The 27,887-nt window shown below is 39.2% G+C and overlaps 1 protein-coding gene and 1 long non-coding RNA gene across 2 annotated transcripts; one reads left to right on the plus strand and one right to left on the minus strand.

Annotated features, from left to right (window-relative positions):
- Positions 1-987: 987 nt before the first annotated feature.
- thap1 (THAP domain containing, apoptosis associated protein 1) lies at positions 988-7,268 on the minus strand. Its single transcript, NM_001006737.1, has 3 exons — positions 7,017-7,268; positions 4,165-4,360; positions 988-1,910 (listed from the first exon to the last, which is right to left on the minus strand). Exons 1-3 carry the CDS (start codon positions 7,085-7,087, stop codon positions 1,500-1,502), a joined length of 678 nt encoding a protein of 225 aa, NP_001006738.1. The 5' UTR covers positions 7,088-7,268; the 3' UTR covers positions 988-1,499.
- LOC108648926 lies at positions 6,171-27,804 on the plus strand. The gene is made up of 3 exons (XR_001925398.2): positions 6,171-6,242; positions 25,535-25,627; positions 26,050-27,804. It is a non-coding gene; the product is annotated as an uncharacterized LOC108648926 (long non-coding RNA).
- The last annotated feature ends 83 nt before the right edge of the window (positions 27,805-27,887 follow it).

A 27,887-nucleotide genomic window follows, 5' to 3' on the forward strand; every position in this document is an offset into this window, starting at 1 on the left:
TCCACATACATCTGACACCACTAAACTAGTCTTTAAACTATACTGTATTGTCCTTTCAATGGGACCAAAAACCTTTGAGGAGGCTAAAGCCTGATGGCTTCTGACATTTCCCAAGTGACAAAAGAGGACTGGGAGGATGCTACCAACAATTGCTTTAACTACCTGATCTCAATCAGGGATTGACTAGTACAATATAAGAAAATTCACCAATTGCATAAAACTCCACGTAGGCTTCATACTATGGGAAGGTGACCAGACTCCTCCTGCCACCAATGTAATACCCCTTCAGCTATGTTCTTTTCCTGATATATCCAGATACTGGACAAAGGTTCTCAACATACAGGTATAGGACTCACTATCCAGAATGCTCAGGACCAAGGGTATTCCAGATAAGGGGTCTTTCATAATTTGGATCTCCATACCTTAAGCCTCCTAAAAAATAAATAAAACATTAATTAAACCCAATAGGATTGTTTTGCAAGGAAATCAGTTTTAAGTCTATGGGAGATGGGTTTTCCGTAATTCAGAGCTTTCTGGATAATTGGAAGATGGGTTTCCGGATAAGGGATCCCATACATGTACTGGTAATCATGATTTCACCACTGTTATCTCCCCACTTACCTACCTCTTCAGAGTTCTAGATGATTGGGGCAGATTTATCAAAATGTGAAATTAAAGTTTACCACAACAAAGCGGAGCAGAAAACTCACTATCTATTCATTTCTATAAGATTTTTAGAAGTGTATTTATAAATGGGTGTAAGTTAGAGTTCACCATTTGATAAATACGCTTCTAAAAATCTGATAGGAATGAATAAAAAGTGGGTGAATTTCTCTGAAGTAAACTCTAACCTCACATTTTGATAAATCTAAATGTCTAAATATTCTAGGAATAGATACTGCAATACAATACAATACAAAATGTAACTTGAAAAAAAATCAGTCATATCGGTTTTGGTTTTCAAATAATAAGACATAATGCATGATATTGTTCGACAGTTATTAGATTTATTGTTTTATAACTGGCTAAAGCAAAAATAAGGCATGCAAAAATGCTGTTGGATGCTTTCATGGCAAATAAATTTCAAAGACATATACTAGCAATTGCTTTGCCTTACAGAAATCATGTTAATAGCAGATTTATAAAAACTGAAAGCATGTAATAGCCTATATACATATACTGATGTGATGATCACAGCAGCAACTTGAAATGATATCTAACACATTAACATCAGATTTAAGATACATAAACAAATTCTCGCAACTGAAAAGAAACCGCCCTTTTTTTTAGTATTTCTGTACTCAATGTTTTTTTTGGCAAGATCTCAAAACTTTGAAAGTAACGATACAGTTAATAGAAAACATGGGTTGTTATAAGCATGTGTATTAAAATAAGCAAGAACATTTTTAGCAAAGCAATTATAGTAAAAAAAAATCACTCTGTACTGTATAGGTTTCTGGAATTTACTAGTTTACTGTAAAGTCAAATTGGTAGGAAAGTTACAGAATGATTTCTTTATATGTTATTTCTGGAGCCAGTTCTTTGTATTCATTTTCATTTAAGACTTCATAATAATTGCCAGGGAAGATAACGTAGCCAGATCCCTTGGCTTCCCTATATTCAGAAACCTCTCTCTCCAGTTTTTCCAAACTACGTTCCTGCCTTCGACACTTCTGGTTAGCTATCTTCAGCTTTTTCCTAAGTTTATCAACTTGCTCTTCAAGCTGTTGTATCCTTCTCCTCTGATGAACAGTATCTTCCACTGTATAATTGTGGTCACAAATCACTGCAATGTGACTTGGTGTATACAGAGGAGGGAGTAGCAATCCAATAGCAGGGTCTACTTCAGGAACAGACGGGACTGGTTCAGGTTCAGCTGGCAGCTGCTCCTTTTTAACAGCTTTTCCACTCTATTGCAAAAAAAAATAAATATATATATACACATACATTAGCCTTCATTAATATAGTATTGACATATTCTGTAGCAATTTTTCAGTGAATACTATACTAAGTAAAAACAGAGTGTGTGTATTGTCATATGGCTACAACTTTTTGTGTGTATATACTTTGCATGCCTAGAGACAATCTTTTTTATCTCCTCCACTCACAATGACCTTGTTGTCTCAGGGCAGGGGTACACGGGGAGATTTGTTGCGCCGCAACAAATCTCTCCGCAATGCCATCCCACCAGGTGACTTCGGCAAATCGCCACACCGCGTATGCCATCCCGCTGACGATTTACAGTCAAGCCGGTGGGATGGCATTGCAGGGACATTTGTCGTGGCTAACCTCCCTGTGTGTCACGGCCCCTAAGGTGGCCATACATGAGCAGATTTAAACTGCCTTTTTGCGTCCTTTGGAATGATTTGGCAGCTTATTTGCCTGTGCATGGGGCCTTCCCAGAGGCCTTACCCGACTGATATCTGGCCAAAAATCAGCCAGATGTTGATCGGAAGACTGAATTTTTTTGTTGGATCAAACTTTTCGTATCCCGTTCATTGTAATGTGATTATTTGGCCCTCGGTGGGCATATTGGGGGAAAGAATCTTACTGTGTATGGACACCTTTACTCTTACTCACTTTACACTCAGTTTTTTTTTTCTGAAAACAGTGAGTTGTGCAGGCATTACATAATCTGATAAAATTTCATAAGGTGCCTTTCTTTCCTAAGGCACATTTCTTAATATACTTCCACATTATGTTCTAATCAAGTCAGTGAATTACTACCAGCAGAATCTTATTGACATTCATGGTGCAAACATATTTACAATATAGTTTAGACTAGAGGCTTATATAGGTGTGGCATGGCGCACTGGTTGTCTTAAAAAGCAGTTGAGACCTAATATGCACCTCAAAAAATGTTCATACCTGGTTTCTATATATAAACCAGCATGGGAAGTTAATTAACTGTAATGTAACCCAGACTGCAGCTTTTTCAAATGCTATTTACTATACATGTAAGCCTTTACTAGTAAGAAAATGTTTGGGAGGCACACAAATAAATGACTAAAAGATTGTTTATTAAAATGAATAACAACCTAAAAATTAATTGTACTGAACTCAACAGATTTATTGGTATGCAGATTTGCATACCAATAAAAACAAACTGAAAAGGAGCCAGCTCCAATGAGACTACCTTTGGCCAAGTACATTAGGACAATAAAAATAGAGATTCTGCCTTGGCCAGTATAACATACCAGTCTCCAAGTGGCGTGATAGCATGGGGATGGGGACTGGGCATAGTGGGTCTGGAGAACAGACTATGCTAAAGGCAGGGATTGACAACTTTAATGGGTCCTCTAAGGTGTGGGTGCACACAAATTGTGAAGCCAGGGCACACAAATTGTAGTGTGCACAAAGAATTTTTTTGTGAAAACAAATCATTTTGTCAGTCTGACTCACAGTTTTTTTTAAGTGTGCACAGGGGTTTAAAAAGTGCACGCAAGAAAAACGCAGCAAAGAAAAAATCAAAGGGAACATTAGTGAGGGTGGCTGGACAGAAGGAAAGAAACTACAAATTTTTCCAGCAAGTACAGTGCTGGTAATATTTTTTAAATACTGGCCTGCATTTATCAAAAAGCCGAAAGTTAGCCCCATGTGGCTTAAAGGAGAAGGAAAGGTTAAGTCACTTGGGGGTGCCAAAATGTTAGGCACCCCCAAGTGACTTAGAACGCCTACCTTGTACCCCGGGCTGGTGCCCCCGTACGGAGAGAACAGCACCAGCCCGGGGCAGCTGCCGGCGCTACCTGCTTCCTCCTCGCTTGCGCGCGCATGCGCAGTAGAGTGAAAAGCCGAACTTAAACATTAAAGTCGGCTTTTCACTCTACTGCGCATGCGCTGGCCCACGGATTTCGCCAGCAGCGCGCAAAGGAAGGAGGAAGCGGTGTCTACAGGTGCCCCGGGCTGGTGCTGTTTTCTCCTAACGGGGGCACCAGCCTGGGGTACAAGGTAGGTCATGTAAGTCACTTGGGGGTGCCTAACATTTTGGCACCCCCAAGTGACTTAGCCTTTCCTTCTCCTTTAAGCCTTAGTGCAAGAGTGTAACAGGTATCCATAAAATATCTCACAATTATTGCACTACATAATTGTTAGGTAATTATGTGCTGAAAATCTTTGAAACCTCATGATGATTTCTCACTGGACATTTTAAAAAGATTTTCTTACCTTTTTCTTTATTTCTGTATGTGCAAATATTGTTGGCACAGCATTATCCTTAAGAAGCTTATTGTTGCATTCTCTTTTGAAGCAATCAGCTGTAAAATGGTCAGAGCAAATGCTACTGTACTTTGTAGGTTTAAAGTCAGCTCTACGTACAGCTGCTTCCCATTTCCTGCAGAGTAGCGGGCGTTTAAGGGGAAACCTATTGGGGCAAAGAAGAGGAATTCAAATTTTTAAAATGTTGTCCTTCAACTTCAACATATTACCGTATATACTCGAGTATAAGCCGATCCGAGTATAAGCCGAGGTACCTAATTTTACCTAAGAAAATTGGAAAAACTTATTGACTCGAGTATAAGCCTAGGCATCCATTTCTTTTAACACACCTGCACAAAACGCTATCATCATCATGGAAGATAGAGAAAACATTGCAGATGAGAAAATAATATATTAATAAAATAGATAAATAAATTGGGCATTTTCTCCACCTGTGTATTTCGGCCAGCTGAGAAGCATCCAGAACCACCCTTGCGTTTGACAAAACAACATACTGTATATCCAGTCTCTCAAACACTCAAAATGACCGGCCATAAGAAAACTGGCTTGTGTTAAGCCACCTTAGTTTGTGCAACATTATTGTATTTAATTAGCCCTGGTAATGCAAAGACTTTAGAGCAGCTGCTTTTTAGGTATATCAGGGGAGAAAATGATCAGTGTCTGTTTTTAGGAGGCAAAAATTGGAAAGCAGTGCACACGTTATCCTATACTCATAGTAACACATATCGATCACAGTTCCTATTTAACCCATTAGGTTTCTTAGTAATAATTCACTGTCAACCATTGCCTAAGAGGGAGGACATGTTCCAAAAATCATGAACCTTAAGTCTGAGGCAGGAGGTGTAAAGTGAGCAGCTGTCAGCCTGTGTACAGTCTATGTGTGTCAGTCTGTGTATCCCTGCTGCCTAAGGGCCTGTCTCTGTGGCAAAACTCAAAATATCAAAGCGAACAACTTAATATGCCCTTACCTTGTAGTTGACCCATGTTGCAACTCTGAGTTCTTTTAAATGCCCTTTTGTGCTGTTGACTTACTCTATTTCATTGATCCAGCACCGATCCAGCACCTCGCCAGCCATCGGGCGCCAGCCATCATGCTGTAACCGGGCATTCGTCGCGCACAACATATCACGTACCTTTCCAGCAATCGGGCGCGATCGCATGCACGTATCCAGCACCAGGCATCCGCGCACACATGTCACGCGCACGGGGGGATGCATGCGATTGCGACGGATGCCCAGTGCTGGATATGAAATAGAGTAAGTTGCGCGCCGATGGCTGCCGAGGTGATGGATCAATGAAATAGAGTAAGTCAACACTCGCAAGCATGCGAGCGCATATGTCCAGGGTTGGGCGGTGTGAGCAAGCGAGCGCACGGCCGGGAGAACGTATATACTCGAGTATAAGCCGAGGGTGCCTTTTTGAGCACATTATTAGGGCTGAAAAACTCGGCTTATACTCGAGTATATACGGTACTAACAATGTTCTTAAAAAGTCAAATATTTATTCAATTTAAATTTTAAAATAAGACATTAAAACAAATTATTGCAAAGTAAGAAAGTATGGAGTATATTATTTCAATTGCGGCTTCCTCAATTCAGACATTTTAATCCCAGTGCTAAAAGTGTTAACAGTTAAATTAGATTCTTGCCACATTGATCACAGAATCAAGAACAGTCTACAGCATTGCTGAGCAACATCTGAAGTTTCAGGGGTCTCACACTGAACCCAGACATATCAAAAGGACTGCAGGTTAGATTTGATGTTGGTAATGAGCACACTACACTACAATACATTTTAATAAATGCAACATACTCATACTGAAGGGCTGAATATAGCCCCCATGGCCAACTGCAAGACAACAGCAGGGATCTAAATGATTGGTTAATTAGCCATAAAGAAGATGCATACATAAAAGCAGTGGCGTAACTACAAGGGGGTGAAATGCACCCCTCTAGGCCCACCAGAGAAGCAAAATGGAGGAGTTTTCCATCATGTGACTACGCCGCTGTTGAATAAGTGTACCCAAGGTTAGGTATGCTACTGCATAAAAGGCAACTTTTACAGCAACAATATAATAATGGAAAATATATGTATTTCTCTTTAACAGGGTGTTACAATTCAGAAAAAAATCCCTTTCCTTTTTTCCCTACCCATACCCTAACTGGAATGCGATGTTCCTAAGTGATATTATCTTAACTTATGAATAGGCTTGATACCCAAGGGGTATTTTAGCAGTATGATACATTACTTTGTGCAAATGCTTTTTAAGATTATTATTGAATAGGACATACTTTTTATTTGTTTAAATTAACAAATATTTATGGGTTTGGGTTTTCTTTTATTTAACATAGGCACTGAGAGCTTAAATTTGCCAAGTCAATGTTGGAGAAGGAGAAGGCTGTGTAACATACAACTGTTTCACAGATAAACCCTATGTACAGGGGGAATATTTTCTGACAAGTTTCACTCAGATAACATGCACAATTGTGGCAATTTTTACCAGAAAAAAAGGCAAAAGCGTTAAATATACCAGTCCACATATTTATATGATAAAATAAAAATGAGGTAAAATCACTCTTCCCCTTCTTAGGTCCATTTATTTCAAAGTTTGAACAACTGGATGCAGCTCACACACAGTAACACAAGGCGAGGCCGCGCACTCCCAGCCCCTGACCACGTGGTATCGGCAGGCGCCTAGCATTAGAACAAGCACCGAGCTTCGCGCATGCGTCTCTTGCTTTCAGGGGACCGAGAATACTATCCAGCTAAATATTACCGGGCAAAGCGCAAAATGCACTCACTTGTGAAAAGAGATGGGTTTATCCTTATCGTAGCGATTCTTGCAACCGTAAGCCGAGCACGATTGCACCATGTTTTCCGACGCGCCCAGTTTCTTCTGCTACAGACGGTACCGCCTTATTGCACCTTGAAAAGCGCGACGGGTTTTCCGTAGATTGCTTTAATTTCTCGATCTGGTGTATCGCTGGCTACCGAGTTGACAGCACCACCGAATTAATTTACAATAATTTTGCAGAGACTGTTGGTGAATTGCGCTCCTCCCGGCTCCAAGATGGCTGACAGCGCTTCAGGTCGGCGTCACGTTCGCTGAGCGGGAGCTGGACTACGATTTGCGAGGGTGTACCACGTGGTGCAATATTTGCTCCGCCTATTCTTATGTTTACGTCTAATTGATTTAGCCAGCCGGGGTTTCTTTATATTTCTGTAGAAAATGAGTAGGTTACTCGGAAGGTGTGAGTATATGTAGGATTCAAAGGATTTTATTCGACGTATTTGTTTTAGTAATCAGAAGCGTAACAAGGGCTTGCGACTTTGTACCTTTATATGATCATTAAACACATGTATGTCTTTCAGTACCCTTATTTAGTTGGCGTGTATTATTGATTAGCGAGAACAGGTTAATCGGTTCGTAATCAGCCCGCTTGTGCGCTAGTTAAAAGTGGTAGGGAAGTTGGATTGTAAGCGCCACTATGTACGAGTTGGTGTGAATGAAAAACAATCTCTCTAGCGCTGCCCAACTTGTGGGTGCTGTATGAGTAGTATGTCTGTAATGTTACCTGTGTGTAACGAGAAACAATGCTCCAAAGGTGGGAAGGCATACTTGGCCTCCTGCAGGTAACTTTGGGAAAGGAAGTGCTTTTTGTGGAAAGGCATTTCCTGGAGACTAGTTACCCACAGTAGCTGAGATTTAGTGCAGTGGCACAAGGGGAAATTAGTCAGATTTTTGTTGCCGCGGGTAACCTCCCCGCAAAGCCATCCCACCGGCAAGAATGTAAATCGCCAGTGGGATGGCATACGTGTCGCTACGATTTCACCCAAAGTACTTAGGGCAAGTTCGGGAAATCGTAGCAACGCATATGCCGTATTGTTGCGGGGCAACTAATCTCTTAGTCTGCCACTGCCCTTAGGGCTCTGGCACACGGGGAGATTAGTTGCCCGCGACAAAACTCCCTGTTCGCGGGCGACTAATCTCCCCAGATTGCCATACCACCGGCGAAAATGTAAATCGCCGGTAGGATAGCATACACGGCAGCGGTGGGATGGCATTTCGGGGAGATTAGTCGCCCGAGACACAGGAGATTTGTCGCGGGCGACTAAGGGCCAGAGCCCTTAAAGTGCACCAATTGCCCCTATGTTGTTTCCCCCACCTGAGGTGCAGCCTAATAGAGCCCATGCTCCGGATAGGGGAAACAATAGTTTTTCCACTGCACCACAGTCACCACTGCAGGTAGCCATGTCGGGGCACACGTATGCGCGAGTGTGAGTGCTGCAACTCGCTCATTGTGCACATGTGTGTGACGTAGAAGGGTAATTTACATTCACCACTCCTACATCAGGCACATGTGCTTATCATGCGCATTCGTGCCGACCAACATGGCTCCCTCCTGGTGCGGGTAGCCCAGTGCTGGCGAGGGGGAGTTTTTTTTTAATCAATTGTTTCCCCCAACTGGAGTGTGGGCTCTATTAGCCCGCACCTATGGTGGGGGAAACAATATAGGTTGATAGGTGCCCTTTAACCATGGGTGACTAATCTGCCTCTGAGCCATGGCCCTTAGAATAACTATGCACGGTGCTTTTAACCTTAGTTTATGCTTTTACAAATAACTTATGCTTTTAAAATAAACTTGTTTATTAAACACACACATTCATTCATTTTTTTTAATCCTCCTCAATCACTACAACATAAAGATAAATGTGTCCTCATTGATCATAAACTCGAAGAGCGTTGTTTACCCAATCCACTTGCAATCCCAATGAAAGTTAATGATTTATTATTGTACAAAAGCGGTTAAAACTGAAAGACTAGTAGTAATAACTATATTGGCATTAGAAGTTATAGGAACATAGGGGGAGGTTTATTTACCAATTTTCATGGTCAAGGGGGAAAAAAATGTGAAAAAAAACCAGCAAGTAAATTTCCAGCAGCAGATTAGGATATTTAAATCTTTTTACCAAACACATAGAATTGTGCTTTAAATGCCTTTTATGATCATTTGTAAAGCCTGTCAGTCCTGTATTCATGTCCTAGAACCCACCTCCCCCACTCACCAAAATAACACCCTACAGGTTGTAATAATGACCATGGTCTAATGTAGTTGTCTGGGTTCCTGCTTTGTTTCTTGCCAGTGACCATGTTTCGTCACACCCAAAGGGCTTGCAGAACTAGATTCTCATGCTTAGATAGCTGTCGGGCTGTATTGCGCAATCTAGAGTATGTAGTCCACTTATTGTGCGTAGGTATGTGATTAAACAAAAAAAGCACTCAATAACAATGTGTTCATTATTCCTTTGTAGTATACAAAAAAATGCACTCTACAATGCAGTAATCTAATAATTTCTGCACTTCTTATAACCCTGTTTCAATTACTACTAACTTTATTCATTTATAGATATTTATTAATCGTTTCATTTAAATGTCACAGTTGAAATATATTTAAGCCACTGAAAGACTACAACATTGTAGCTATTGATGCTTCATGTATTTCACTGAAATCACAAATATAAATTGATCGCCTAGGATGAATAGTTGTTTAAAGGTCACCCTGTGTCAAAGGTGGAGAGGAAATTTTATACAAGATATGGGTGCAATTACCTATATGTAGAATAGCTTAGCAATAGATGTGAATGTACACTGACTTACAAATATAACTGCAATTGAATGCAAAAACAAACAGATGCCTAAGTTTTCATTTCGGAATTCATTCAAGCTGCGGTATTGACTAATGACTTTCTTGTGGCCAGGTTGGATCTGTAGAGTGCCATTGAGTCCTATGAAAGGCTTCCAAAATCATACATTGAAGTTTCAAAGCCAGAAAGGTTTTCACGTCTACGATCGCTTGGATCCGAAAAGTTCATGACTTTTGGATCGCAACCACAATATTTTTGTACGACCAATAAAAGAATTTTCATGAAATTTTCGGACATCAGAAATTATCATGGTTGCTCTGAATGTTTTCCAATCGTGCTTTTAACCACACAAAATTTGTGCTTTCATGAATGGGCCCCCTAGTGTAGCATTAAAAAAGTAACACCAAAGGAAGTGAAATGTGCAGTTGTATATATTACATGCACACAGCTTCCATCAATATTGGTACAGGCATGGGACCTTTTATACAGAATGCTCAGTACCTGGGGTTTTCCAGATCAGGGATCTTACCATAATTTATATCTAAATAATTTGTCTATTAAGAAATTATTTAAACATTAAATAAACCCAGTAGTAGTATTTTGCCTCCAGTAAGGATTAATTATATCTCAGTTGGGATCAAAGTTCTGCTTTATTATTACAGAGAATAATTCAGAACTTCTAGAAAATGGGTATCCGGATAATGGATCCCATACCTGTATTGCAAAGGTCTTTGGGAGAACTGTTTACCTTTGTCCTCCAGCCTGTGCATCAGATCTTTGCCCTGGTCCCAAGCACATTGTCTCTCCTAAGAGATTTTTTACAGGGGTGTTTAAAACACAGGAATGCAGGCGTTGACTGACTCCAGTCTTCTCTAGGGGGACTGAACTGAGGAGTGCATGTAAATGCTGAATACAAAAAAAATTGGGCATGAAAATATATGGGAATCTATTAGCTCTTGTTCTCCCATTTACATTCTATACATTTTTTTTCCTGGGAAACTTCCCCTGCCAGCAGTTTGGTATTAACAGCCTCTCTGGATTCTCCTGTTTATCTGTGGCAATAAATTAGGTCTCTGTCAATTTCATGACCCCATCACATAGTTCTAAACTAACTCTTTCCTATCTTTCCCACTGCTGGGAATAAAAGAAACACAAGCAGAACCTGGAAAAGATAGAAAAGAGTTAATGCTCTGTGATCCAGAAAGGGCAAAGGGGCAATAGGAAAATCCCTGTATATGGGCAGGCCCCATATACAAGTGAATATGATAGGGAGTTACACTGTAAACTTACAAGGGATTTTCATTGTAAGTTTAAACTGGGGGCAGGGACTAATGTCAATAATGTATGGTTTTCATTAAGGCTGGGATCCCCAACCTTTTTTTATTTATGAGCCACACTCAGATGTAAAAAGTGCTGGTGAGCCGCACAAGCATAAAAGCATTTCCTTGAGGATGCCAAATAAGGCCTGTGATTGGCTATTTGGTAACCTCATGTGGACTGCTAGCCTGCAGGAGGCTCAGCTTGGTCTCTATTCTTCTAAAACTTGTCTCTAAGCTAGAAATTTAAAAATGGGCACCTGCTTTTAGTCCACTGGGAGCAACATCAGAGAGGGTAGTGAGCAACATGTTGTTCATAAGCCTCTGGTTGGGGATCACTGCATTAAGGGATTTGTAGTTATGTTTGCAGTATATAAATAAAAGTTAATGGTTATGCAAAGTGGCTGGTGTCCATTGTTTCTACACCCCTCACTACCCCTTCTGTCATGGATTTTCTTCTTCCTGTGTAAGGTAGGTGGGAACCATAATTCCATGAATGAAAAGAAGGTTATGTTTGTACCAAAGATGGCTGCATAATGCTTACCAACTCTGCCACTCCAAAGTGTGCATTTTCTTGGCCTATGTCTGGGACCATAATGATGACCTGACAAGGCTCATCATGCTAGGACTGAATTGGGCCCACCAAATAAGTGAATCTTTTTATGTATGGGCTGACAATATTAGCTATCCTTTATCTGAAAGCCTTAGGGCTGTGACACACGGGGAGATTAGTCAAGTTGCCTTCAGAGGAAACTTCAGCAAATCACACCACCGCGTATGCCATCCCACCGGCGATTTACATTCCAGCCAGTGGGATGGCATTTCGGGGAGATTAGTTGTCCGCGTCAAGGAAGATTAGTCGCACAGCAACTAATCTCCCCCTGTGTCACAGCCTTTATGGTTATTGTAACTGCGGCAACCTTGTGTTTTATTCCTGGCCCATCTTGCTAAATGGTCTTTTCAAAACATTGAATGCCTGGTTGCAGCACTTACCAATGAATCAAAAATAAGTCTTCATTTAGATTACTGTGAAAATGATGCCTTGGTTCTCCCCCTGAGAATTACTGCATAACCAATTTAATATCTGTATACTCCAATTCTTGTGTTGAGTCAGTTTTAGCTGTAATCCTGATCTTTGTCTTCTTCATTCTTGTTATTTTTTGAATTATTTATGTTGTACTATATCAGTAAAAATAGTATACATCATAAGTTAAATCCCTCTGAACCTTATTGGCATATCATACTGGAAGACCTGCCAAGTGCAACACTTTGAGAGATGCAGTTCATATTGTTTTCTCGTATTGAAACTTAAAAACATTTTTTAAGTCCTCTTGAGCACATTTACTATGTTTGTTTAAGGCGGGTCTACACCCTTTTGGTGCCATACATTTTGTCAGGCCTCCTTAGCTCATAAGGGAGATACACATATAGAGTTCCAGTGATATCCAAGACTTGAAATCAGTGTTCATCCTTAAATGTTACCCTAATTGTTCACCAGTCTGCCTCACCCTTTTTACTGTGATGCAAACAAATGCTTATTGGAATTTGGGGCATATCCAAGCAAGAGAAAGCCGCTGGTAGGGCATCACTGAACTATATTTAGCCCAGCTGGGGAATGCCTGTCTGAACTGTGGCTGCACAGAAATAAAAAAAAAAAAAATCGTATACTGGCAAGAAATTACTTCAACACTATATTTGGAAGTATTTACAGTATCCACTAGCATCTACTATGCGACGATCGATTGATCGAGCCTAGCCTGACTTCTTCCTATACAGAAGGAAGGCTAGGCTCGATCAATCGATCGTCGCATAGTGGATGCAGCTCCTTCCATCGCCGTAGTTCAATTGACAGGAAGCCAAGTTTTAGCAGGTATTTTCTATTAAAACATTCAAAATACTAAGTGGTTTGCAGGATAGGGCAGTTATTGGTGCAGGGTAGAATAGCTTTTTTACTTAAAATTTTAGTGTTACTTTTCCTTTAAGAGAGTACCATGCATGTCTGCACCCTGCTTTTCAGGTGTTTTGCCCTTTGCAGTAAATCAAACATCTTATTTAAAAACACATACAACCAAAATTCCATACTTCAAAAGTTGCATTGAAACACTACATAAGATTTTGGGATGGTTTTTTATCATCGGCAAAGTTGGATGCTTTTGCTACGGTGGTAAAGATTGAAATCAGAGCTGAGCACAGTCTATCAAAGAGAAATTCCACCCCTCCCTGTTCATTTCTATGGAATTTTTAGAGGCTTAGTGTTTTACTTCAACCCACTGATAAATATGCCTCTAAAAATCCAATTGAAATAAACAGCAATGGAGTTTTATTGCAATGAGCTCTAATTGTATTCTTTGGTAAAAACAGAAGTAGGCTAGAAATTATATTTTGGGCTTCTGTACCAGCCCAAGGCAACCACAGCCCTTTAGCAGGGAAGGTCTGTGCCTCCAAAGTTAGCTCCCCATCTTCTTTTCTGCTGATTCACTGAACATGTTCTGTGTTGCTGTCACTTAGCTTAGGGAGCAACTTACAATTACTGTATAAATAGAATATAAATCTAAATAATACAGATTCTGCTTGATGATTTGCAATGACCCCTAAGCTTAGTTTCTCAACAGTTGCTCAGACCATACTGAGCATGTGCAGTGTCACTGACTCTCCTCACAAAATCCAGCATGATGCTCTCCTGTAACAACTGTGAAAACCTAAATTATAACTGTTATAGAAATGCTGAACCTTTAGGCTAGTGCAGCAGGTTCAGTATATCAAATCTGGCATTTCTGGCCATACTAAAGGGTTTAGTTCTTCTTTAAGGCCATTTGTTCCATTCCACTCTGTGTTCTATAAGGTACTGACTGTAGAAATTAAACATTTTTTTACATCTAAAATTTGTATGACCTTTAGGTAACTTTTAATGTACATTAATATATTGAATAGTTTTTTAGTGTCAGTATCACTTTCATGCGTTTACAAGCTGTTCTATTTCTACATAGACAGATAAAAAGCCTTGTGTGCCACTGGCATAATAGATTTCATAAATCAGTAAACCCAACCACTGATCTTTTGTTCCATATATCTTCTTTTTATTAGTTTATTCTTTATATTCTAGCCTTGCTTCATAAAACAGCAATGTAATGCTAAATATTTTTTTCTTTAGTTGCCGTTGATGATTAAATACATAATGTTATAAAAATTGCAAGGAAATATATATAAATATATACACACACACACACACACACACACACACACACACACACACACATATATATATATATATATATATATATATATATATATATATATACAATGGAGGAAATAATTATTTGACCCCTCACTGATTTTGTAAGTTTGTCCAATGACAAAGAAATGAAAAGTCTCAGAACAGTATCATTTCAATGGTAGGTTTATTTTAACAGTGGCAGATAGCACATCAAAAAGAAAATCGAAAAAATAACTTTAAATAAAAGATAGCAACTGATTTGCATTTCATTGAGTGAAATAAGTTTTTGAACCCCTACCAACCATTAAGAGTTCTGGCTCCCACAGAGTGGTTAGACACTTCTACTCAATTAGTCAACCTCATTAAGGATACCTGTCTTAACTAGTCACCTGTATAAAAGACACCTGTCCACAGAATCAATCAATCAAGCAGACTCCAAACTCTCCAACATGGGAAAGACCAAAGAGCTGTCCAAGGATGTCAGAGACAAAATTGTAGACCTGCACAAGGCTGGAATGGGCTACAAAACCATTAGCAAGAAGCTGGGAGAGAAGGTGACAACTGTTGGTGCGATTGTTCGAAAATGGAAGGAGCACAAAATGACCATCAATCGACCTCGCTCTGGGGCTCCACGCAAGATCTCACCTCGTGGGGTGTCAATGATTCTGAGAAAGGTGAAAAAGCATCCTAGAACTACACAGGAGGAGTTAGTTAATGACCTCAAATTAGCAGGGACCACAGTCACCAAGAAAACCATTGGAAACACATTACACTGCAATGGATTAAAATCCTGCAGGGCTCGCAAGGTCCCCCTGCTCAAGAAGGCACATGTGCAGGCCCGTCTGAAGTTTGCCAATGAACACCTCAATGATTCTGTGAGTGACAGGGAGAAGGTGCTGTGGTCTTATGAGACCAAAATAGAGCTCTTTGGCATTAACTCAAAATGCTGCCTATGACCCCCAAAACACCGTCCCCACCGTCAAGCATGGGGGTGGAAACATTTTGCTTTGGGGGTGTTTTTCTGCTAAGGGCACAGGACAACTTATTCGCATTAACGGGAAAATGGACGGAGCCATGTATCGTGAAATCCTGAACGACAACCTCCTTCCCTCTGCCAGGAAACTGAAAATGGGTCGTGGATGGGTGTTCCAGCACGACAATGACCCAAAACATACAGCAAAGGCAACAAAGGAGTGGCTCAAGAAGAAGCACATTAAGGTCATGGAGTGGCCTAGTCAGTCTCCGGACCTTAATCCAATAGAAAACCTATGGAGGGAGCTCAAGCTCAGAGTTGCACAGAGACAGCCTCGAAACCTTAGGGATTTAGAGATGATCTGCAAAGAGGAGTGGACCAACATTCCTCCTAAAATGTGCGCAAACTTGGTCATCAATTACAAGAAACTTTTGACCTCTGTGCTTGCAAACAAGGGTTTTTCCACTAAGTATTAAGTCTTTTTTTGTTAGAGGGTTCAAAAACTTATTTCACTCAATGAAATACAAATCAGTTGCTATCTTTTATTTAAAGTTATTTTTTCGATTTTCCTTTTGATGTGCTATCTGCCACTGTTAAAATAAACCTACCATTGAAATGATACTGTTCTGAGACTTTTCATTTCTTTGTCATTGGACAAACTTACAAAATCAGTGAGGGGTCAAATAATTATTTCCTCCACTGTATATATATACATACAGAATGCAGATAAATTGTACATAATGTAACATTCATCAACCACACTGGTCTTTAACATCCTGCATGGCTTGTATCACACAAATATAACATTTAGTGAGGTCATACTTTCAGCTGCCAAAAAACCTGATGTCATGCAGTTTGATAATGATTTTCATATGTGTTTTCTTTGGCTTCAGCCAAAATAACTTGAACATTATTCCATTACAAACTTACACTCAAGCATCTGATGGAGAAGCTTTGCCAAATAGTCCCAATATTACGTTAGCTTCATTCCCAAGTACTAATATTTTTAATTCTTTCTTCCCTACATAACTAAAGGGTAGTTTCAGAACAGAAAAACTTCTATTATAAAATAATTTTAATTAAACTTCATTACATAGCAAATATCAAATGATATTTAAAAAGCAAGTAAATTAAGCGATCATTTCATTTTATATTTTTAATTAAGTTAAACAAACATTAAGGCAATTTAACATGGATGAGTGAGGGTAGGGAAGTCAAAGTGAAGTAGTAAGGGTACCGGTAGATTGATTACACATTACCTTATACTGAGATTGGGTTGGAGTGTATAGCCCCCCAGAGTATATATTTTAGTATGTATCCGTTTTAGTATTTGGAATAAAAAAAAAATTATCTTTTTTGTTTGTTCCAGGTCTATACAGCCATATATTCCATTTAAGGAGAAGGATCAGGGCTACAAGTTTTTTCCAACTAGAAAAGTCTTGTTCTTGACTTTTTTTTTTTTTTTTTTAAATAAATGTTTTATTTAGTTTTTAACATGCATACCTTGACAAAAACTTTTGGTCCAACCATGTCCTTGGTTATGCCTAATAAGGACTGGGATTGGCTATTTGATAACCCCATGGGCTGCTAGCCTGTAGGAGACTCTGCGTGGACTAAAACTATGTGCTTCCAAAACTTGCCTCTAAGCAACATCAAAGGGGGTGGTGAGCAACATGTCGCTCATGAGCCACTTGTTGGTGATCACTGCCATAGCTGGAGGGCTGTTTGGGCCTCTGTGCACTTAAAATGCCAGTTGAATCCCAGTTTGGGGGTGGGGTGTGGGTCTTACTTTTCCAATTTTTTAGAAACAGAACATCTAGCACCTCAAGAAATTTAAGACCAGCAACATTCCCTGACTATAGATCCCCTGTAAAGGGGAAATTTTTAGTCTTGGTTATCTTGTTAATCAAGTAAAGTAAACTTTCTGAATAAATTAGTCAAACCTTGGTTTCCGTGAGGATTTTGGAATCCATGGTCACAGCAAGCTGGCAGATGCCATTTTGTGGAAATTACCCATTAAAGGAGAAGGAAAGGCTTGTTTTCACGTATACATTATTTAATAAGTCACCCCTTCCTCTCCCAGATTGCTAAATTTAAATCCTTACATACTGCTTGTAGCAGTCGCTGCGTCAATCTGCAGATCTATGCGTGTATCAGTCGCAGCCACCATCTTTAATGAGCCTAAGTCACAAAGAGGGACGAGAATAAGCAACTGCACATGCGAGCCCGCTCTACCCTGCTTGTACCTGCTGTGCAAAAATAGCGCACGAGCAGAGAGAGGGCAGGCTTGGCTGTGCTAATATATGTGAGTGATCCGGCTCACAATGGGGAAGCTCGCTCACAATTAGGTTTATCTGTGCTTGCGCCTACTCGGAAGACTGTTCAGTGCGCCTGCGTTTGGTCTTGGTCTTGCTAATAGAGCGCTGCATTGTGGGAATTCTGTTGGACTGTATTAAGGAATACCTTTCCATAGACCCTTTATTGTGTTAAGCCTTTTCTTGTCCTTTAAGACTAGATATTTCATCATTCTAACATCTCATGTATGCACCAAAAATGTAAGCCTGATGTACACACCCAATCACCGGCTATGTCAGATTATAGACAGTGAGAAGGAAGATGGAATGTGAGTAGTAGATGGGAAGTGCAGTATGTAAAGTGATTGCTATGCCAGTGGCATAAAGGCAAGAAAGGCAATACATGGTTGGCAGCTAAGATCTAAAATACATTTATAAATTGAACAGATGGTTTAATTTGAAAGGGGCTTTAGTTATGCAACTTTTTATGGACGGTCCCTTTAAAGTTAGTTTTATAAAATATTACTTCCCCTGAAAGCGGTATTGGGAGATGTTTGGCAAAAGACAATGTTTCATGTTTTCATGTTAGTGATAGTAACATTCTGTTTCATAACAATACTACGAATTGTCTGTTCTTAACTGGAAAACACATACTACTATCATAGTATTACAAAATGTTTCCAGTATTTTAGCTTAACTGCCCCAAGGTTAGAGTGTGCAGATTCATTTTTCTTACATCAGTTACTTAGCCCTACCACAGGGGAATAGGAGGCCTATGTGGCAAAGGACCCCTCCTCAAAGAAACTTCAAGTGAAAGCAAAGAAAGTCACTCTCACATTTTATTCCACAGACTCAGTCCTCTATGCATAGAGGCAGATTTACTAAAACTATTTTTTTTTTCTCATTCTCATAAAATTCAAATAAATTCATTAATAGCGCACAAAAGCCAGCATCAAAAGTTCTAAAACCTATAGATTCAAAGCAAAGAAGGATCTTCCAGGGAAGGGAAGGGACATCTGCCATTGACTTTTACATGATTTTGACACGTTTTAGATGGAGTATCTTCAGATTCAGAATTGTAGCAGTTTTGTTGCATAGTAAATCTCAAAAAAGCTGCAGCTTTTTTCCTACAACTTTTAGCACTAAAATATCAGAATTGGGAAAAAAAAACTGTTAGTAAATGGCCCCCATAGTGTGCAAACTTGCTAACATTAAAAATCATGTAACATTTGGTTCTATTCACAATTGCTTCTATTCATATAACTTCATTATAACTATGTTGTGCTGTATTTGAACATAAAAACACTCTTGTGTTTCTGTATTGCATTGTATTCCATTGTATTGTGTTTACAATGTAGCAAACGGTTATTACTGCTGTTGCAGCTACACATTTCCTTCAAACTAATGTTTGATAAAAAATGAAAATAACACAGCGCTAGCATTAATATATCTAGCCACAGATTACAAATGAAACTTGAAAAAGAGATTGTCATTCTGAAAGGGAAAGTATCACTGGGAACATTTTTCTCCAAACATATTGTCCCTATGGCAGACCTTCCCCAGTTGGTTTGTGCATGCAGCAGCAGGGGTAAATGATCTGATGTTATAACAAAGCTTGGACTGAGCTGGTTGGAATAGGGTAGTGGGCTGATAATATGATAAGGAACCTTTTTTATAGCATTAATGTTTCCTTCATCTATTGCAATGTCGTGCAGAATTGAAATATATGTTTTTATGGTCACCTTACCCTCAAATCTTAATGAAGAAAACAGCTTTTTACAGACATTTGCTATCGTGTCCGGTTAAGAGAAAACCTAGAAATTTGTCTTCACTATGGGAAAGTGCCATTTACTAAAATGTTTATCTGACCATATTCCATGAAGTGCTAAGCCACATGCATTCTAACTTCTTGTAATGACATTGCCTTTGCTTGATGATAATGAAAATTATGTCCAGCCTGTCAGTGAAACATTGGCTGCTTAGGCAAGTCTGCAAGGTGTTGAAAGTGGCTCTTTAAAAGATGCAATGTAGGTAAAAATGCTGATACACATGATAATTATCTGTTTATTATAGTGGTAACAAATGTACACAGTTTATTATACACATCAGCCCCTGCACCAGTGTATAATAAGACTGTAACTGTAAGTTTTTGCAGACAAGGTCAGAGAGAACATACAAATTCCTTTCATCTAGTGCCCTAGCTGGAATTGAACCCATGTGGGGCATATGGAATGTGACCCATGTGGGGCAAGCCTACCCACATTTATCAAAGCATACAATCTTAGAAAATTAAGGAGCAGACTTTACTGGCATTCTGTATCATAAAATAGCATAGGCACATTGTATACAACAAAATAAATATATATAGCCAAATCTGTGGTGTATGTGGAAAAGCATGAATGAGACTAAAAGTAAGTAATGTGTAAGCCACAGCAAAAACAAATTGGCATAATCTGTTCTACCTTCTCTGGTACAAGGAGCAAAAATAGGGGCAGCAGGCCCAGATCCAGAAGAGTTAAGAACCCCATGTGGTTCCGATTGACATGCAATTTCACGTTATTATTGTAAAACATATCATCTTCCTGAAAGTTTTGATGGGCACTAGCTGTAATAAGTTCCACTAAAACCACTGTCTAGTGTGTTATGCAGCTGCCAATCCTGCCTGCAAAAACTGCCAGAAATGCAGTGCTCAGGTTTAGGAATCACTTGTGGCTGAGACAGTGACACCTCTCTAAATAGCTTGCTGCAAGCAATGCTCATGGTTAATTCTGCAGGCTACTACCACAGACTAAAAAATATACAAAAATATGTAATATTATAAATCAATTGGCAATCATTCTTAAAACTGAATAACCCGAAAGTAAAAAAAAAAACTTAATTTGCAGTAAAGTTTATATTCGCCATTCGCAACAACTTTTCACCATCCATTTGAGAATGCAATAACCCAGGGGTGGGCAAACTTTTTGGCTCACGGGCCACATTTACTCACCCCCGGGCCGGACTGGGCCAGGGCGGGCATGGCCAGGCCAGCGTTACAGCCCCCTTCGTCTCTTTAATTCCGGCACGCCAATGACACCAAGTCTCGCGTGATGAGACTTGGCGGCATCGGCGGGCCGGATTAAAAAGGCCAAGGGGCCGGATGTGGCCCGCGGGCCGTAGTTTGCCCACCCCTGCAATAACCCATGGCAAGCAATCAGATCTCTGCTTTAACTTGTAGTGGGCATTTTCAAACTCAGTGCACATCTGCTTTAAAGATACATTTAATAAATGTATACAATCAGGTCCGAACAAGAATTTAAAATAGGCCCTGGCATTTCAAGTACACAGAGACCCAAACAGCCCCCCCTATCAGCCCAATAAATAGTGACTGTCTATGGCATCGTACAGCAGGCACTCTGGCATTTGCCTGAATCCACAGATTGCCAGTCCGGCCCGTATAAAATGCTTTTTAGGAGTCAGACTATAATTTTTTAGTTGACACGACTCTTGTTAGCAACAGAAGCTATAGAAGATATATTGTACGCTTTATTAATTGTGTCATGTCTTAGGAAAGTCATTTTTTCCATAAAGTCAGAAAAATGTAAACCCAGTCTCAAGGCACTGTAAACTGGAAATTCAAACTCAGATAGCCCCACCCCTGCTGCAGATTAAACCTTCTGCAGTCCAGTATGTGCTTGCTGTTACCCACAGCAACTGAACACATTGTTAGCAAACACATACTTTGGAAGGAGCCACACCTTAGTGAATTAAAAAAAAAAAAGAAATCTGCTTTTTCATCATATTTTTACAAGCAATGTCTTAGTTAACTGCTTGAAGCATATTAAAGAATTACTTGGGCTTACCCCAGGGTTATTTAGAATTCAAAATCTAGCCAAAAACATAAAACCAGATATATAAAACATATATGCTTGTAGATTTTCTTTCCAGTTAGTTGTACTGTGACTTCCCACCAAATAAACTAATTAGGTGCTTAATAATTTGAAAATAAAGCAACCAGCATAAAGCACAACAAATTGAATCAATCATACAACACTGCCTATTTGATAAATAATGTATATTTGTATGTATATAATGCTACTATAACCTCTGTTTTGGCTCAATAACTGCCTTCCCAGACTAATACCAGTAGAACATGGGTTACACTGGAATCTCTCACCCAGAATGGGCCTTCACTAAGTGGAAGAGAAAGGTGAGGGTGTTGTGCAACTTCACCACTCTTCATGCTATTCAAAAAAATAAAGACAGAAGGTGCCAGAGGTTCTTACAAACAACAACACAGAAAGAGTGTATTGAACGTTCACAGCACAGTTTCTCAGATGCAAGTGGTACAGGCAACATCACATGCAGCGTGTAATACAGGCTGACACTCCCCTGATAACAGACTTGGCAGGTATCTCACATCACCTGCGTGACACCCTGTTGTGGCCTGGATCACATCAGGGAATTCCTCTATCCAGATTCCCCATCTACTGGGATCCCCACACTACAGGCAATATGACCTGGGAAAGATACCTCCAATATGCCACTCCTATGTTGGAGCTCAGAACTACTCTTTCTAGATCAGCCCTAACTATCTTACACTCTTAGGGGCTGATTTACTAAGACACGAATTCGAATTGGAAAACGAACATTTTGCGACTTTTTTGTATATTTTGCGATTTTTTTCGGCGCCTTTACGACTTTTCGGAAATTGTCGCGACTTTTTCGTTACCAATACGATTTGCGCGAAAAAAAGGGACTTTTTCGTAGCCATTACGATTCGCTCGTATGTTGTTGCGACTTTTTCGTATTGAGCGCTCGTAAGCGGCGGGCGAAACTTTCAGACTTAGCATGATTTTGGAAGCTTCCCATAGGACTCAATGGCACTCTGCAGCTCCAACCTGGCCCAAGAAAAGTCACCATACTGAAGCTTGAATGAATCCGAATGTTTCGTACTCGGCGCGAAAGCTGCGAAAAAGGCGCGACTTTTCGCGCAAGTTTTAACTCTACCAAAAAATCGCAACATTTTGCGCAACTTTCGGAATGGCAACGAAAAAGTCGCGACAATTTTCCAAAAAATCGCAAAATACCGATCATTACGAAAAAAAACGCAATCGGACGCATTCGGCCCGTTCGTGGGTAAGTGAATATGCCCCTTAGAGTGTAATAGTAAGGGGTGGTTCACCTTTAAATTAACTTTTAGTATGTTATATAATTGGCAATTAGTAGTAGCAACTAGTAACTTTTCAACTGGTCTTCATTAAATATTATTTATTGTTTTTTTTAATGATGTGCCTTCTTGTTCTCACTCCCTAACAACTTTCAAATGGGGATCACTGACCCCATCAGCCAGAAAACTATTGCTCTGTGAGGCTACAATTGTATCGTTATTGTTACTTTTTATTATCTTTTTATTTAAGCCTCTCCTAGTTTCTAATTCAAACCACTGACTGGTTGTGACTTGCTAGGGTAATTTGGACTCTAGATAGCGGCTAAAATTAAAAAAAAAAAAAAAAAAAAAAAAGCTAAATAACTCAAAAAACAAAAATAATAAAAAATGAAGACCAGTTGCAAATTTTAATTTGTAAGTTTTATTTTGTTGTATAATCTTGCAGTAATCATATGCTACTAAGGCCATTTTTGATGATTTTATTAACATCCCATGCTAGATGTGGTCATTTTAGGAATCTCTTCTAGTGCATTATTAGTTTCAGTTGCAGATTTAGCAAACAACTATTTCTTAATCACCTAAGCTGCCCATAAATATTAAGATCCAGAAGTTTGATGAGATTGCAATCATTTGCTCCCCCCCCCCCCCGGACAATGATCCAATCATAATGGATCATCCTCTGGCCTGATGCATAATAATAACCCAACAGGTCTGACAGCTTTGGTGGAGTTGCAGGAATGAACAGGAGAGTTCTGCCCATGGAGCCAATGATCAGATTATGCAGTGGAGCATAGATAGGCTTATGTATGTCCAAAATGATTTGCTGCAGAAACAGATAAAAGAATGTCTAGCATGTTCCTCTGTGTTAGTACCAAAGCAAATATTAGTCTTTAGGTTGTTGTGCCCTTGAATATTCAACTCACTTTATACTCTGGGTAATCAAATTTTTCTCTTGCTATCTTATTTGTGGAGGAACTCGTTTAGAGAGTGGGGGTAGCTATTTACTTTTGGCTGGATCAGAGGAATGGGTGGAATTTCTGCTACCAAAGGCAGTAAGCCTGTAAAGATCTGTTTTCAATCACTGACTTCAGTAAATTGCACCATACTGTGAGTAATCTACTATTAAAAAAAAAAAAGTTTGTATTATAGTAGGGTTTAAATTTATCTCCTGTAAAAAGCACCATTACTGAGGACTTTGGCTCTGAACATTTGTTGCAGTGAAGTGTTACAATATAGGGATCAGTGAAAAAGTGTCTTATATTAAGCTGTTTAACATTATTAGTAATTTGACTGGAAACCAATACAATACAACCAAATGTACGTTATTGGACAATATCCCTGCAGATTAATTCCAATAAAAGAGTAATATATAATATGTCTGTATTTCTATGATGCCTATAGAAGCAAATGATTGACAAAGAACATTAAACTAATGCTTGGTGATTTGGAGAGTGTTAAAATAAATGCTATATCCAGCATCCAGTGGAAACCAGGCCTGGCTATGCTTCTGTGTATATGCTGGCCTGGGTGAGGTTCATTAACAAAAGGCAAATTGAAGTTACTTATGATTTTAACACTGGTGGCAAAGCTTATATCTAATTTACACTTTAATGAAAGAAGGTTAGAGGATTTATAAAAGAGCTGATGACCTTTAAGAAGTAAGTTAATAAGTGCTAAATGAATTGCAACAGCTTCATCTATCATTCCCTGCTCACCAGAGATACAAACCTACTTAGATCATGAAAAAGGGAGACTAAAATTACCACGGAAACCATGGGAGCAAATTTCTTTGTTCTAGAGCTACAGTATTATTCATACTAATATAAGGTAGCATAAATATGTAAATAAGTACATTTAAGTCTATAAATGGAGTAACCAAAGTGCAATTTGGAGCTTAATCACCATGTTTTTTTTCCCACATCATTTGAAATTCCATAACATCCTAACAGATGATGGCACGGGTATGACCCTATGAGAGGGTCATGGCCATACCTCCCAACTGTCCCGATTTTAGCGCGACAGTCCCTCTTTTGACAGCTAAACCCGCAGTCCTGGATTCTTACTGAAAAGTCCCTTTTTTCCTATTGATCTCCTGCTCTGAAGCTAAAAAATATACAAATTTAATTAAAAGTAGCTTTTGGCAGAGAGCCCAGAAATCTTAACAAGCGTCACCTGCACTTAGAAACATTGTTTCTCGCTTTTAATTAAATAAGTGGCTTTTGGCAAAGAGCCCAGAAAGGTAAAAAGCCCCACCTGCACTGAGATACAATTATAACTAATAAACTGGTATCTTGGGGGAACGGAGGCTTGCAGCTAAAAGGGCAATTTCATCTTTTTCAGCAAAACTGTAATAACACATAAAACTCCAAAACCCCCAAAAATGTGTTCAAACTTTAAATAACCTGCCAAATTTAGTGAAATAGGAGTGGTGTTTAGGGGGTGTGGTCAAAAAAATTCACCGCACTGTGCGCAACATTTATTTTTGTCCCTCTTTCCGTTTTCAAAATGTTGGGAGGTATGGTCATGGCATGTGAGCTTACATATTTTGGCCAAACTTTGGTACAAACACATCAATTTTTGTAACATTTACTTATGGCCTTGGGTGGTGAAGGCATTATTCAATGCCATTTAAAGCTTCTTAATCGGTTATTTGTATTGCTGAAAGCACAACATTCAAAAACCTACAGAATATCTGTTAAGTGAATGTAAATTTTCACATCATTCTAGGAATTTAAGTTTCATATGAAGAGTAACGTACTGCAGCTAAAGCTAGGACATCCATCTTCTTCAGTTGGCACTTCAGATAATCTTTGACCTGTGGTATGTAACAAAAGAAAATGCATTTACATCATTAAAACGGTTGCTTAGCTTGTAGTAGGCATTCATGTAATAAATGCAAATCCTTCTACTCACAGGATAGTAAGATGTGTATGCCTGTATTTTAGGATCTAATGAATTTACAGTTTGAAGTTATTTTTGAATTTCTTTTTCCCCAACCTTTCTTACGCGTGAGCCACATTCAGATGTAAAAGGACTTGGGGACACAAACATCATAAAAAATTATGGGGGTGCCAAATAAGGCCTGTGATTGGCTATTAGGTAGCCTCTATGCCAGGGGTGGGCAAACTTTTAGGCTCAGGGGCCACATTGACTTTTAAAATCTGACAGAAGGGCCGGCACGATGGGCAACCAACACAAAAGTAAAGTCTTTTTTCTCTCTCTTTTTTTCTTTTTAACAACAGTATAAGGCGCAAACGGGGAGACTGCGGTTTCTGTTAGAAAAAGCGAGACACACCAATCCTCGGCAGGCCAGATTAAAAAGACCAACAAGCCGGACGTGGCCCGCGGGCCGTTTGCCCACCCCTGCTCTATGCACACTATTAGCTTACAGGAGGCTTTGGTTGGTAGTACCTTTTGTTTTTATACTTTCCACCAAAAAAAAAACCACCTGCTTTGGGGACACTGGGAGCAACATCCAAGAGGTTGGTGAGCAACATGTTGCTCAAGAGCCCCTGGTTGGGGATCATTGCTTTAATACAACCCTATGCCCAAAGAAGTTGGGACACTGTGAAATATAAAAAAAAGAAAATGAGATAATGTACAAATCTTTGAAACCCTATACACTGTATTTAATTGCTAATAGTACAAAGGCAACATATTAAATGTTGAAATTGAAAAATGTTATTGTTTTGATGCCAGCAGCAGCCAGCAGTTTTGAATTGGATGCCAGCAGCACGTTTCAAAAAAAGTTGGGACAGTGTCATGTTTTCCATTTCCTCTTCTTTTAACAACACTATGTAATCATTTAGAAACTGTGGAGCTCAATTGCTGTAGTTTTGAAAGTGAAATATCGACCCCTTCTTGCCTGATATAGGATTTTAGGTGCTCAACTGTTTGAGGTCTCCTTTGTTGTATTTTTCATTTCATAATGTGCCAAATTTTTCAGTGGGTGACAGGTCTGGAATGCAGGGGGGCAGTTTAGGACAGAGCCATGCAGGTGCAATAGAATACATAATGTGGTTTGGCATTGACTTTATAAAATAAGCAAGGCTTTCCCTGAAAAATGCTGTCTGGGTGGCAGCATATGGTCCTCTAAACATGTATATATCTTTCAGCATTAATGATACCTTCCAGATGTGCAAGCTACCTTGTGAACTAATGTACCCCCATACCATCATGGATGCTGGATTTTAAACTGGGTGCTAATAACAAGCTGAATGATCCTTCCTGTCTTGAGCCTGGAAGATGTAATGTCCATGATTTAAAATGATTAAATGGTCAGTAGTGATGAGTGAAAATATTTGTCAGATTTCCCTGCATAAAAACACCAATAGACTCAAATGGCCACAAAAAAAGTTACACAGTAAAAAAAGTTGCGATGTATAGGCAAAAAAATTCTCTATGCGTTTTGCATATTTTTACCGATTCACAATCAATTTTTTCTGGCAAAGCAGGACATATTCTCTCATCACTATTAATCAGACCACAGGACATTTTTCCACATGGCCTCAGTCTATCTTACTGTAAATGAGCCTGGCCCAGAGAAGGCAGCAGTGTTGTTGGGTGTTTATATATGGTTTCCACCTGGTAAAGTTTTAACTTGCATTTGTGGATGCAGCGACAAAATGTGTTCGCGGACAATGGTTTTTGGAAGTATTCCTGAGCACATGCAGTGATTTCTACTACAGAATCATGTCTGTTTCTAATGCAGTTACACCTAAAGAAGATTAGCTTTCAGCCTATTATTATATTATTCTTTGCAATTTTACATTGAAAAACATTCTTCTTAAATTGTTGCAATGTTTTCACAGAGTGATGTTCCCCTCCCCAACTTTACTTCTAAAAGACTCAGTCTCTCTGGGATTTCCTCTTTTTATACCAAATCATGTTAATAATCTGTTGCCAATTGGTGGGATGTTCCACCAGGTGTTTTTTTTTTTGTTTTTTTTTTTGCATTACACAACTTTTTTAGTTTTTGTTGGCCCTGTCCTAACCTTTGTGTTGCTGCCTTAAAATTAAAATAAATATATATATAAAAAATAAAGTTTTAACTATTTGCAAATTATTTCGTTCTGTTTTT

This window comes from Xenopus tropicalis, chromosome 1 (genome assembly GCF_000004195.4).
Source record: "Xenopus tropicalis strain Nigerian chromosome 1, UCB_Xtro_10.0, whole genome shotgun sequence".
Taxonomy (NCBI): Eukaryota; Metazoa; Chordata; class Amphibia; order Anura; family Pipidae; genus Xenopus; species Xenopus tropicalis.